Here is a 13,682-nt window from a genome sequence, read left to right as displayed (position 1 = left end):
TTTCTTAAGTGATTTCATTTGCTAGTTCTAATGGTACTGGACAATAACTATTTTTCAGAATCATTTAGCTTATGTATCCACATTTAAAAGCTTAGAAATTCAGGTTCCCCACTCCCTATTCCTAGTTTATAAATAAAATTAAAGAACTTAGCATTTGTTTATCAGAAAATCAAACAGGAAAATACATTTTAGGCATCCCAGCAACACTTCACTAAAGCTAGTAATTTCAGACAGATTACATCATATTATCGTAATGCATATGTAAATTGCTGGTTTAGAAGGTAAAAATAGAAAAAACCTGTAGCTTCTTTGCTCAAAAAAAGATTAACTATGATAAACTTTTCTTCCCCTTCACACAAAATCTAACTCTGGTCATTTAAGTAGTTTACTACTACATATATATAGTTAACAAAGAAAATGGTAACAAAATGAAGAAAACCATAAACATCCTTCTAACTCTATTCTCATGTCAGGGAGAAAACCTCAGCATAGTTTATAGGACAGAGGTTCTGCAAAAAAACAATCCCCACTTATCACCTTATTCAATTCCATCTCCTAATATTATACTTCATGAATAGAAATACTGATCTACAATGCTCTGACCTCATAAACCATCTCAGTAAATTTGATTACAACCATGTTCAATATTTCAAGTAATTTTGCAAGTACTTGTTCATTTGTATATGTTAACGTAATAACCAATGTTATATTTGTCAACCGTCTTACAACTATGTTTATTTTTAGAGCCTAAAGTGATTGTACCATGTTTCCACTTTGACTATAACTACATGAATAAAGTTAAATAATAATGAAGGGATGAAGCTTCAATAACACCTAAAGACACAATTTTCCACGTATACACAAGTATTTTTTCAAAAGCAGCTGTATATATTCAAATAACTTTAAGAAAATCTGCATAAAAGCAGCATATGACTTACAAAATTAGCTCAACAACTAACTTAGCCAAAATGTTTGAAGTAGACTAATGCTTAACTAAAACATTTTTTTTTTTTTTTTTTTTTTTGAGACGGAGTCTCCCTTTGTTCGCCGCGGGCTGGGATGCCAGTGGCCGGATCTTCAGCCTCACTGCAAGCTCCGCCTCCCGGGTTCGCGCCATATTCTCCTGCCTCAGCCTCCCGAGCTAGCTGGACCACAGGGCGCCCGACACCACGCCTGGGCTACTTTTTTGTATTTTTAGATTAAGAGGATGGGGTTTCACCGTGTTTAGCCAGGCATCGGTCTTCGATCTGCCTGACCTCGTGCTCCGTGTGCCCGTCTCGGACCTCCCAAAGTGCTGGGTATTACAGGCTTGAGCCCCCGTGGGCCTGGCCCTTTTTTTTTTTTTGAGACGGCAGTCTCGCCCTCTGTCACCCAGGGCTGGGAGTGCAGTGGCCGGTCCTCAGCTCACTGCAAAGCTTCGCCTCCCGCCGGTTTACGCCCATTCTCCTGCCTCAGCCCTCCCGGCGTAGCTAAAAACAATTTTCAGGGGCCAAGCGGGCGCGGTGGCTCAAGCTGCTAATCAGCCACTTTGGGAGGGCCGGAGACGGGGCGGATCACGAGGTCAGGAGATCGAGACCATTCCTGGGCCTAACATTTTTGCCCCGTGAACCCGCGTCTCTACTAAAAATTACAAAGAAAACTAGCGCCGGGCCGACGGGTGGCGGGCCTGTAGTCCCAGCTACTTGGGAGGCTGAGGCAGGAGAATGGCGGTGAACCCGCGGAGGCGGAGCTTGCAGTGAAGCTGAATCCGTGCCCTGCACTCCAGCCTGGGCCGACAGAGACTTCCGTCTCAAAAAAATTAAAAAAAAAAAAAAAAAGAAAAACAACAATTTTCATTCTTTGTTGGGAATTACAATAAGTACAAATCTGGTTTGTTTTACCACTGACTATGTTTCTGAGTCAAGATTTTTAAAAGCAATTTTCAACTCACTTTTCAGATCTAAACAAAGACTAAAGCACACACACAGTATTTTAAAAAGTAAAAAATGAAAATAATAAATAAACAAGAACTTGGCCAGGCATGGTGGCTCACGCCTGTAATTCCAGCACTTTGGGAGGCCAAGGCGGGTGGATCATGAGGTCAAGAGATCGAGACCATCCTGGCCAACATGGTGAAACCCCGTCTCTACTAAAAATACAAAAATTAGCTGGGCGTGGTGGTGGGCGCCTGTAGTCCCAGCTAGCAGGAGAATCGCTTGAACGTGGGAGGCGGAGGATGCAGAGGGCCGAGATCATACCACTGCACTCCAGCCTGGCGACAGAGCGAGACGCCGTCACACACTCACACACACACACCAACAAACAAACAAACAAACAAGAACTTAAAGCCAAGGAAATTATTGTATATTTGGGCTAATACTTGTTTAAATGAGAGTCAGGGCTTGGTTTTGTTTTAAAGTTTTAGAAAACTTAGCCTTAAAAACTGGTAGAAAGAAAAAGCAAAATAGGTCAGCTCTTAGATGGCTGCCTCCCCCTCTGCACTGAAGATGAAACATAAAACCTACAGAGGGGCGTGGATCTGCATATGCTCATCACAGCAGTCTTAGTTCAAGGCACAGCTGCATTTTGACAAGAAAAGCTCCCATCCAAGCACTGATGTCAATAAAAATCACAACTGCTCACAATCTGAAACACAAGGTTTCTTTGCTGAGAGCTTTTCCCAAAGCCTCTCGCACCACTGAAGCTACTTCAGTGCTGACACGCCACTGCCCGGGCAAGGAAAACACTAAGGTTTACCCTCACTTCAGGATCATCTTCATGATTTGGTGTTGTTCTTAACCTTCTCATCATCAATATTTCAGCCTAAACAGAAGTGCTTGAAAAAAATACTGTATTAACAGACATATTCACACCAAGACACCAAGCCTCCCAGCAGCAGCTGTTCCCTGACAGGCTGTGCAGCGTCAGACACCGCACAGAGCAGGCAGGCACAGGCCTGGTCCTGCTCCATCGCCGACTCCCCTTTTCTCGCCCTCCCCACCCCCACCAATCACAGTCCCAGCCCCACTGAAACGGAAGAAAGTGCATTCTGCAGCTGAACGTGGGGAGGAGAAGCAACAGCAGCCCGGAGATTGCCCCTGGCACCAGAAAAAACCCTGGAAGTGCAGTGCGCAGGCCGCTCACGGAGGCCGACATCCGTCCAGCTTTGCTGCCCTCACCTCTTACCTTTGTACCTGCCGTACAGCTGCTCCAGCTTCTTCTTGTCCACAGTGTTCCGCATGGACTCCCTGTGGAACGAGTCTGGGTTTTGGAAGAAGCTGTCCGTGGCCTCGTCTAGTCTCCACTCATTCTGCGTTAAGCAGTAGATAGCAGTTCTCTCGCCAGCCTGAGTGCATGCCATAAACTGGCGGACCTTGTCCTTCTGAGACGATTTAAGCTTATGCTTTGGGATGCAAAAGAAGTAGGAAAGCCAATGAAGCTGCTCCGGGTTCGTCCCAGCTCTAGCCTAACGCCTGCACTTTAACTGGGCAGAATTAGAGACAAAGCCTTGCTCGTCATGAGTTAAAAAGACTGCACAGTCTTCCGAAAACCGAAACAACAGTACCTATACTGTAACAAACAGGCAGTCTAAGCTTCAGAAAGATGAGAATTAACATCTTATACAAAATACATTCTGATCGCTACCCAGTTCACTCTGCATGAAGTGTGACTATCATTTTTCTAAAACTCTCAGGAACTCTGTAATGCACACCTAGCCTCTGAGGACACAGGGCAAGGACCTCATGGCGTCACCGGGGGCCCCAGCTGCAGGGTCTTCTTTGGTTTCAATAAACTTCAGGCTTTAATGAACAGAAAGAGGCTGTGCAGTTTGGAGACATTTTTTCCCAGTTTAAATCAGCAGAATCACATTGATGAAAATGTACACAAATAACTAAGAATAGTGTTAAAAGTAATTTATGAAAGTTTCACAAGCAGGCACAAAAAAAGCCTGTTATGATTAAACAGCAACAATAATACTAATAACAAGAATGCCTCTGTGTACCAGACAGAGATAAAATGAAAAATAGGACAGAGGATCTGGGCAGGCAATAAATAACAACACTGCCAAGCAGCTGTACTATATATAGTATATAATGAAACAAAGTAGCATCTTGACACTTCCAGATATAGGAGGGCTGAGATTCCACTTATCTAAAGTAACTTGATGATGTAATCCCAGCACTTTGGGAGGCTGAGGCGGATCACTTGAGGTCAGGAGTTCAAGACCATCCTGGCCAACATGGCGAAACCCCATCGCTACTAAAAATACAAAAATTAGCTGGGCGTGGTGGCACGCGCCTATAGTCCCAGCTACTTGGGAGGCTGAGGCAGGAGAATCACTTGAACCTGGGAGGTGGAGACTGCAGTGAGCTGAGATCACGCCACTGCACTCCAGCCTGGGCGACAGAGCGAGACTCCATCTCAATCAATCAATCAATCAATCAATCAATAAAGTAACCTGATGAAAGCCACACTGGAAAAAAAAGTGATTCACTAACTTCTTGAAATCCAAACAGACCCTAGAATCCACTGGATGCTAATGTTTCACAAAAATGCTTTACACAATAATATAAGGGGGGAATTTTTTACTCAAAAGGATTTATACTCAATCTTGTTCAAATAAAGATGAGACAACTTATAAAAACACATGGAATAAATTACAACATAACGAAAGTGTACAGAAGGATAACAAGGTATGGTTGAGGAAAGGGTGCCGTCAGTGCAAGGATGTGCCTGTCACATGTTAAGAGCTGGAAATCAGGCTCCAAGCTTCCCCAGTGCCACAGTAAAGAAAACATGATTAGTTAGGAAAATTCATTTTCATAAGATCTAAAACCTTACCAGCAGCTCAGAAGTGGTATAGACCCTTCTGGCCTAAAACCTGAGGGAAACGTCTCCTGGGCTCCTGGCAAAGTTCCATGTCCCCTCATACATACCAATTCCTCACCAAAATGCCAACCATGTACAGCAGAGCCAGCTTCCAGAATTTTTTTTTTTTTGAGACAGGAAATCAAAAAGCATGCTGATGCCAAAATACCAGAGGACGATTCTGCAGGAGCATTAAGATACGTACTCTCTCCCATGTGCATCTGCGACCGCTGAGTCCTAAGGCCTTTCAGGAGTTCCACAGAACCACCTTCCTGAGCGTCCTAAGCCGCCACCAGCCTAGCTCACCCTCATTCTCACAGAGTGCATAGCAGATGCCTCCACGGGCTGCAAGGCTTCTGATATCACAGGAATGAACGTGAGATTCGAGAGCCTATCTTTTATCAAGCTAGACATTAAGATATTTGCAAAAATGTAATAGGTTTATTATTGCTAATTAAATATAGAAATATTTTAATACTTTCTATTTTAATTTCTAATATGGTAAATATTGATGACTATTACCCACATAAACAAGAGCTCTCATGTAAGAATGGGGTTCCAATCATTCTTAAAAATATATAGGAAATGTGGTACGTATATACCATGGCATACTACACAGCCGTAAAAAGGACCGAGACTATGTCCTTTGCAGCAACATGGATGGAGCTAGAGGCCATTTTCCTAAGTGAACTGGCACAGGAACAGAAAACCAAATGCCACACGTTCTCACTTGTAAGTGGGAGCTGAACACTGAGCACGTGTGGACACAAAGAAGGAACAACAGACACCGAGGCCTGCTTGAGAGTGGCAGGAGGGAGAGGGTCCCAGAACCGCCCACCAGGCACCATGCTCATTACCTGGCTGACGAGATAATCTGTGCACCAACTCCCATGACACACAGTTGGCCTTTACAACAAACCTGCGCACGTACCCCGAACCTAAAAGTTAGAAAACACAAACCCAAAAACTACACAACTCCTGAGACCACACCCTGAGAGAACTGCTAATTCAGGTGAGGCTACAGAATTAACATTTCGGCCACTCAGAACAATGAGTTTGAGCATTTGGGAGTCTTGGATCCCTTTTGGAATCTGAGAAGTCACAGGTCTGCCCTCCAGGAACACATATATGGACCTCACATGTGCAGGCAGCTTTGCATAAGATTTCAGGGGTTTCACAGATGGCTTAAACCCATCTGCAAAGTCCTCATAAGGTAGGGGAAGGCAGAACTCAGATTAAGAACTGATGAAGATCAGAAGCCTTCACTTAGCCAACTTTCTCTCTTAATGTTCCAGTCAGCAGTGGGCTCTGCCATCTCAGGCCTGTGGGTCTGTTGCAAAAGCAGACAGCCGTAGGCTGTGTTCCAATAAAACTCAATTTACAAAAACAGACAGCTAGCCTGTGGGCTGTAGTTGGCTGAACCCGATCTAGATTCTAGAGGAATAAATGGAATACAGATTCACTACATTATTTTCTGAAACTGAGCTTTTGAATAGAACTAAACAAAAAATTCAAGGTTGTATTCTCTGGTAAGATCAAATTTAAATTAAGGCAGATCCCATACTCTCTGACAGTAAGCTGACAAAAGATACAGCTAGAGTCTTTTCATGAAGTTGACAGCCTTCCCAAGGGAGGGTGAGCAAAGCCAAGAATTACCTCAAAAACCTTAAGATAAAGGCAGAAGTGCAACCCCCAAAATGGTCCAGCACTAGGAACAGCCATGACATCCTTATTATGGAAGTGGCCATCATTGCTAGATTAAAAATTCTGCCATGGTTATACAACAAAATTTAGTATATCCATATAACGGAACATAATTCGGCCATAAAAAGGAATGAAGTATTGATACATGCCACATGAATGAACCTCAAAAGTATGACACTGAGTAAAAGTCAGGCACAAGAAGCCACACAGTGTACGATTCCACTTACACAAAATATCCAGAATGGGCAAATCTCTATAGAGAGAAAGGTGAGTGGGAGCCAGGGGCTGGGCAAGGGAGGAGTTGGGAGTGACCGCTAATGGGTACACAGTTATCGTTTGGGGTGACAAAAATGTTTTAGGACTAGACAGAGGTGGTGGTTCCACAAATTCGTGGACATACTAAACACCATGAATTGTATACTTTAAAAGTTAATTTTATGTTATGTGAATTTCACCTAAAAAAATTCAACATTGTACCCTTAGACCCTCCAAGACTAATCAGCCAAACAATATACTCTTCGGTGACTGAACTATTTAACCAGAATTATACAACTGATGACTCCACATCAGGAAATCTGGAATGTGGAAATTTGGAAGATATGATGGTGTCTGACCTTGAGCTCCTGCTGGTCACCCCTTGAAGCCTCCCCTAATATGTGACAACACTGTTACACCGGCAGCCTAATTTCTTAGAACTCTAGAAGAACAGATGCAGGAGCATATGGATCCAGGCCATTCAAAGTGGTTTTGAATCATTACTGTTAGCTACAGAGTGGACAGAAGTTGGTATCGAGAAACACGAAGATTTCCCTGCAATCTACTCAACTGCCTGATGTCACAAGATACTCCAGCAAACCCTGAGCCACACGGTGGTGCCAAGGCACTGGTTCTGAACGAGCAAGAGAAGCTCTGGGGTCTGGGCTGAGCCCATTAACAGGCTTCTGGCCAGTCAACAAAGCTGCAATCATTTGATGTCACTCCTTACAGGTTCCTCCATAAAATAACAGTGATTAAAGCAAAGATCGATAGCCAAGTCTAAAGACTACGTGCTTCATGTCCAAAAGTGACTGAGAGACCCAAGTTGCCTCTTGTGAAAAAGGGAACTGGCATAAAAAGCAAAAAGGCTCATCAACTAAAAAACTACAGGGGAGAGAAGGAAGCCCCGAGTCTGCCTAGACAGGACGGAACCCAGGTCAAACTAACAAAGGCCCAGACGTTGGCAGGAAGCTTTGAGTGCGCCCAGACAGGACTGAACTCAGGTCAATCTAATCAAGGTCGACACGCTGGAACTAGGACGGCCCTTCAAGCGCACAACCTTCACTGAGGCTTACCATGTCATGCAAGTTAAATTATTAAGGCCAGCTTTTAAAGTGTGTACATGGGGCTGGGGGCTGGGGGGGGGCATTTTCTAGGTTTCATTATTTTGTTCTGTTAAAATGTACACAATTCTTGAAATAAAAATCTGGACAATCCAGTGGAAACAGCAAATAAAATCTCTAACTATGAAAAAGTCTCAAACACTTTAATTGTGACCTTGTGAAAAACGACTCATATAATCTGGCACCAAGGATACCCATATGTAAAACGTGAAGAAATTACTCTTAAAATGTCCTTAGGGTCGACTTACAACGAGCTGGCAGGCCAATCATGTTGATCAAATAAACTACATAAGCTTATGGATCACTTTGACTCTGTTTTGGTATACAGCACGCTAGAGGGAGGGGGAGTTAAATTCATCCCTGCTCTTAGGATCTCCAACCCCGGCAGCAGCGGAACGCTCCTCTCTCGCATCCTGAACATGATCAATTTTTCCCCAAGCTAAGTTCCTGTCCACTCTACCCCTTTCCTCCTAAAAGCTGGAGCCAGCTATCTCCACCTGCCCAGGTGTGCATCCTAACTCATGCTACCTCGCTCCAGCCCGGCCTCCGCAGTGACCCCTAAGGGTCACAAAAGCCCGGCTGCTGCCGTCAGCGGGATCTTTTCAGATGCTCTTTGGTCAGCACTGCTGATGGCTCCTTCCTCTTTCAAACTCCACCCTCTCGGTTTCCACACATTCTAGTCTCCTGGTTTCTCCTATCCGCCCTTCTCCGTCTCCTTTGTGGCTCCTCTCCCATCCTGAAGCTTGTCCTCACCCTCCACTCCTCTCTACACGTTACCGTGTCCCTTTTCCGGTGGCTCTCTGGGCCTCAGCCAGGACAATCAGCTCCTATACGTCACCATCGCCTACCACTAAGGGTCTGTGCATTCTGTTTCTTCTGCCTGGAGCCGCACAAGGCTGGCAACCCCTGGCACCTCACTTTTCCTCTGGCTAATTTCCAGAGAAATTCTCCAGAGTTCAACTCACACCCTTAACATCTGACGCCACTCCCACACCCGCATCCTACAGGTTCCTGGAACCCGTGCCTTAGCCCTCGTCCCAACTGTGGTTAAACAGTTGTGCATCTGGTGCCTGTCTCCCCTGCTGGGGCATCAGCTCCCTCAACGCCAAAATCATGCCCGGCCCAGCACCAGTCACCGCCAGCAGCACCCTGCTGGCCTCTGAATCGACGTGGACAGAATAAATCCCATCCATCGCCATGGTTTCCACCACATTTCAAACTGATGTGCACCTCCAGCTGCCTCCCTCCTGGGCTGCAGAACTCTACCAGCTCCACTGACTCACAGCTAGGGCCACGCTACAGCCCGCGCTAGAGCCCCCTCCAGGCCCCGCTGCGCCCCCCCTTCCCCTCCCAGCGGCAGGGCCTCCCCCGCGAATCTGCGCTTCTGGCGCATTCCTTCCTTGCGCTGTTTTGGTCAACAGCCTCAGCGTCTGCACAGAAGTCCGCAAGAGCAGCCGAGCCCTCGCCTGCCTCGACTGCCCGTTTCGGAGCCGCCCTGGGAAGCCCGCGGCCTGGGTTCCCGCTCGGGCCCGACCCCTGCCCCGCGGCACCTGCCCTCCGCTCACTCCCCGTCATCCCTCGCGGCTCCGGGTCAAACCCGTGCTCCCCGCGATCCCGTGCCTCCGACGCCGCCGCTCCGGCTCGCGGGCCCCCGGCGCGCTCCTCCCTCGGATCCTCCCGGAACGCCCCGCGCAGCTCGCTGGGCTCGGCCTCCCTAGTCCAGCGCACCGACCTTGGCGCCCGACCCCGACCGGCAGAGGCAACGCCGGCCCACCTACCATCTCCCCCGCGCCGCCGGCGTCTCGCCGGCCCCGGCCTTCTGCGCAGGCGCGGCAGCCGCTCCGCCCTCGTCCTCGGACCGCCGCGGCCCTGGGCTCCCGGGCACTGGCTGGAGCCGGCCGCCGGGGACTTCCACTCCCGGCATGCTCAGCGCCGCCCGGGGGTCGACGGGAGCTCGCGCCCCGTCGCTCCTGCGCGTCCCGACCTCTACGAGGGCCTTGGCTCGCCCCTGCGGAGTCCGACGCCGGCCTGCAGCTCCCAGGCCCCGCATCGGCCGGCAGGTTCTCTTGGAAGGAAGTGGGCGGTGGGTCGATGCACTGAACTCCACCTCCCGACGTGCCCTGCGCCGCCCGCAGCCGACGGGACCCGCCCACGCCCCGCCTCTTAAAGGGGGCCGTGAGTGCGGCTGGGCCGGAATCCTGGGCGGCGGTGCTGGGCAGGGCGGCGGACGCTCCCTCCCGGCCCTGGTCCCGCCTGGGAAGGGATGCAGGGAAGCCCTTGGACGCTGCGCTCAGAGGCGGGAGACGGCGTCCCCCTCCGCCCCTCGACTCCTGGCGCCGCAGAGCCCGGCCCAGGCCGCGGAACGGTGATGCTCGGGCCAGACAGGCGGGCGCGGTTTCCTGCGTCCAGGTGAGCGCCGGGCCCGTCGATCCGGGGCTCTTTCCCGGGGGTCCCCTTCCTTCCCTCCCTCCCTGGGGCTCCCCTCCCCTCTCCCTCCCTGGGGCTCCCCTTCTCTTCCTCCCTTCCCAGTGGTCCCTTTCCTTCCTTCCTTCCCTCCCCGGGGCTCCCTTCCCCTCTCTCTTTCCCCGGGGCTCCCCTTCCTTCCCTCCCTTTCTGGGGCTCCCCTTCTCCTGCAGGTGCTGTCTCCCAGGGTCGGGTGGTCTCTGTGGCCTGGGATCCCTCTCCTCCAGGCCTTGCCTAGGCGCTCTTCGTTGAGGCCCACGTTCTAACCTGGAATGGGACGTGCGTTCCCACCCTGGCCGCGCGGGTGGACTCGGGGCCTCCAGGGTCGGCGGCGGAGATGCAGCCCTGTCCCTGGCGCCCCTCCTGTGGCTCCCAACGGCTCCTGGTGCTGTCCACGAGGCGGGGTGTGGACGCCTGCGTGGGGAAGCGAGACCGCTGCGCATCGGGTCCTTATTCACTGCCTGTTTTTCTGATTGTTCTGTCTTCCAAATTTATCTTATTTACCGGTTTTTTCAAAAGGAGTGTCTTAATGTTTGGAGTACTTAGTGAAATATTTGTGGCTTTTTCTCCTACAGGCTTGACTTAAATATTCTGAAGCTTTTTTGTTGTTGAGACAGAATTTTGCTGTCGCCCAGGCTGGAGTGCAGGGGCTGGTCCAAGACTCAAGCAATTCTCCCGCCTAAGCCTCCCCTGGAGCTGGGGCCACAGGGGGCACCACGCCCGGCTAATTATTTCATTTTGAATAGAGATGGGGTCTTGCTGTGTTGCCCAGGCTGGTCTCTAACTCCTGGCCTCAAGCATTCGCCCACCTCAGCCTCCCAGAGCGCTAGGAATACAGATAATTGTGGCATAATACAGCAGTGGCATGAACCACTGCACCCGGCCTTAGGTAGAATTTGAAAATCTTTTCATTTTGAGATGGTTGTAGATTCACATGAAGTTGTAAGGAGTAATACAGAGAAATCCTGCAGATAAAGGCACCGTGCAAAACCATAGTATACGCAGGAAAATTTCTTTGATCAAATCCCCTGACCTGTTGCGATTACACCAACTATACACGTACTTGTGAGTGTGGATCTACACCTGTGTGTCTTCTCAATAAAACTGAAATTTTTTTTCACTTAGCCGTGAGATACATCCACATTGTTATGTGTATCAATAGCTCAAGATACAGAAATTCTAAGAATTCTTTATTAAAAAAGTAAACCCAGCACTTTGGGAGGCTTAGGCGGGTGGATCACCTGAGGTCAGGAGTTTGAGACCAGCCTGGCCAACATGGCGAAACACCGTCTCTATTAAAAATACAAAAATTAGCTGGATGTGGTGGCGGGCACCTGTAATTCTAGCTACTCGGGAGGCTGAGGCAGGAGAATCGCTTGAACCCGGGAGGCAAAGGTTGCAGTGAGCCGAGATCACGACACTGCACTCGAGCCGTAGTGGCAAGAGCAAAACTCCGTTTCAGACAACAACAACAACAAAAAACACATTTACAGGAATCCAAAGTGTCTTTTTAATAATTGGAACAGCTAAAGATGTTTACTAATTTACTCAAAAAACATGCTACAATTTAGTAGTCCATAGGATTTTGGAGGCAAGTTTGAAGGTAAAATGAAATGAGTTTGAATAAAGGGTGATTTGTATTTTAAGGGTCCATAAATAATTTGTTTCATGTTATGAGTAAGTTTCAGTGGGAAATTTTAATATAACTACAACTAAAATCCTCAAAGATTTCTCATAAAAATTAATAGTTCCCTTAGAGGGACAACTGATTTTAGGAACCTGATTGAGGAAGGAACCAGAAATGAACATAGAAGTGTCATTCACACATGAGCTGTGTGGAAACTTATTTTTCTGAAGCATAAAATCCGTCAAAGAATCACTTTTTGGGATTTTTTGGGGGAACTGGGAAGTATGAGCTAAGCATCTCAAATTTCTGTCTTGGTTCTGGAAAATACTAAAAGTGCACTTCTGAAGTAGCTGTTGATTTCTTTAGCTCCCTTGGACCAACCGAGAGAAGCATAAATTGAGTGAGTCATTAAAATAACAGCTCAGCTATATGGCTAGGCATGACTATAAATGATTGCCTCATTGTTTGTTTTTAAGGTGGTAAATGTGTGCTTAAGTTGTACACGTGTACTTAAAGTTATATTGAAACTAACATAAAATTGAGTGATTGGAACAGCACATTATCATTTATTCTACCATGTTAGGAAGTTACCTGTTCTAGGTAAGCGAATTCTCCGTGGAGCGTTCTTCACCTTTTGGGAGTCAGTCTCCAAGAATGTTTTAAAATTGAACACTTTCTAACCAGAATATAGCCTTTTCTTGGTGACTTTTGCTTGTGATTCTGATCAGTGACGCCTGTTGTCTAACACAGTCCTGCTGAAGTGCAGACAGTCGGAGCCCTCACTGAGTGGTCTGGCCTCCAGGCTTTTTGAGTTCTCCTGTTTGTTTTGCATAAGGTTTGTTTCTTTCTGCCATTTCGTGGTTTGGGCAGAATGCTGCCTCTGGAAATGCCTCGTCCTTACTTTTACTGCAGCTAACCTGCCTTGCCCGGGAAACTGGATTAAACCAATTAGAATTTGGGTTAGCAGTGGAAAGTATAGATATATAGATACACCTTTTTGTAACCCGGTTTCCAGGTCGGGGAATCTTTGAAATATGTGATGGTTGAGTAGGAGTTCCTGACTAACAGTCCATTGGATGCTGCTATGAAGAATGGTTAGGTTAATATTTTGTTGTTGTTTGTTTTAAACCGTAAATCTGCGTAAGTGGTAGGTGTTGGTTTTATTGCCTTTCTGGCTACTTGTGACTGGGGAGCTCCTAGAGGCCAAATTCCACTGACTCTACATTTATCACTCCTTCCTTCCACAGTCTCAGTTTCCCGCCTCTAAGCTCGTTCTGCCTTAGTGACCCTTGCTGGCTGCTGTCTCCACCTGCTTTCTAAACAGTGCGCCTGTCTGGGTGCCCTGCCCTGCCCCTGCTCATCACCACCCGGATGCCACAGCTACAGCCACACTGAAACCGTCCTCATTCCCCAAGCAGTAGTGTTCAGAAAGCAGGTTTCTGTCTGTGCTATTCCTTGCCAGAATGAATTAATATGTATTGTTTTAGGTCTTCCTAAAGAAAGAAAGCGAAGGAGACTGAATTGGGATGATAACAGAAAGTTCTAGAGATCTAGGTTTTGTGACATACATATATTTATTTATTTATTTAATTCTTGACATCTTGGTAGCACTTGACTGTAGACTGACTTTAGAAATGTGGCAAAATTTCAAATGATTTTAG

General features: G+C 47.5%; 2 protein-coding genes across 7 annotated transcripts in view; one reads left to right on the top strand and one right to left on the bottom strand.

The window, feature by feature from the left end:
* The window catches only part of DCUN1D2 (defective in cullin neddylation 1 domain containing 2), a 36,790-nt gene extending 26,673 nt beyond the window's left edge, over window positions 1–10,117 (bottom strand). Inside the window, exons 1-2 of one of the 6 annotated variants that reach the window (XM_017861814.1) lie at window positions 9,710–10,117; window positions 3,166–3,382 (exon numbers count right to left, since the gene is read on the bottom strand). In XM_017861814.1, coding sequence (XP_017717303.1) covers window positions 3,166–3,382; window positions 9,710–9,712 — 220 coding nt within the window. In that variant the 5' untranslated portion in view covers window positions 9,713–10,117. The other 5 variants (XM_017861813.1, XM_017861817.1, XM_017861816.1 and 2 more) reach the window with 5 other exon arrangements.
* SLC9D1 (solute carrier family 9 member D1) overlaps window positions 10,095–13,682 on the top strand; it is a 65,704-nt gene continuing 62,116 nt past the window's right edge. The window contains 1 exon segment of the mRNA XM_017861812.1: window positions 10,095–10,340. The gene's annotated coding sequence lies outside the window, so the exon portion shown is untranslated.

The sequence above is a fragment of the Rhinopithecus bieti genome, unplaced genomic scaffold (genome assembly GCF_001698545.2).
Source record: "Rhinopithecus bieti isolate Rb0 unplaced genomic scaffold, ASM169854v2 scaffold_62034, whole genome shotgun sequence".
NCBI lineage: Eukaryota > Metazoa > Chordata > Mammalia > Primates > Cercopithecidae > Rhinopithecus > Rhinopithecus bieti.
The sequence above is the reverse complement of the archived record's forward strand: the minus strand, read 5'-3'. Positions and strand labels throughout refer to the sequence as shown.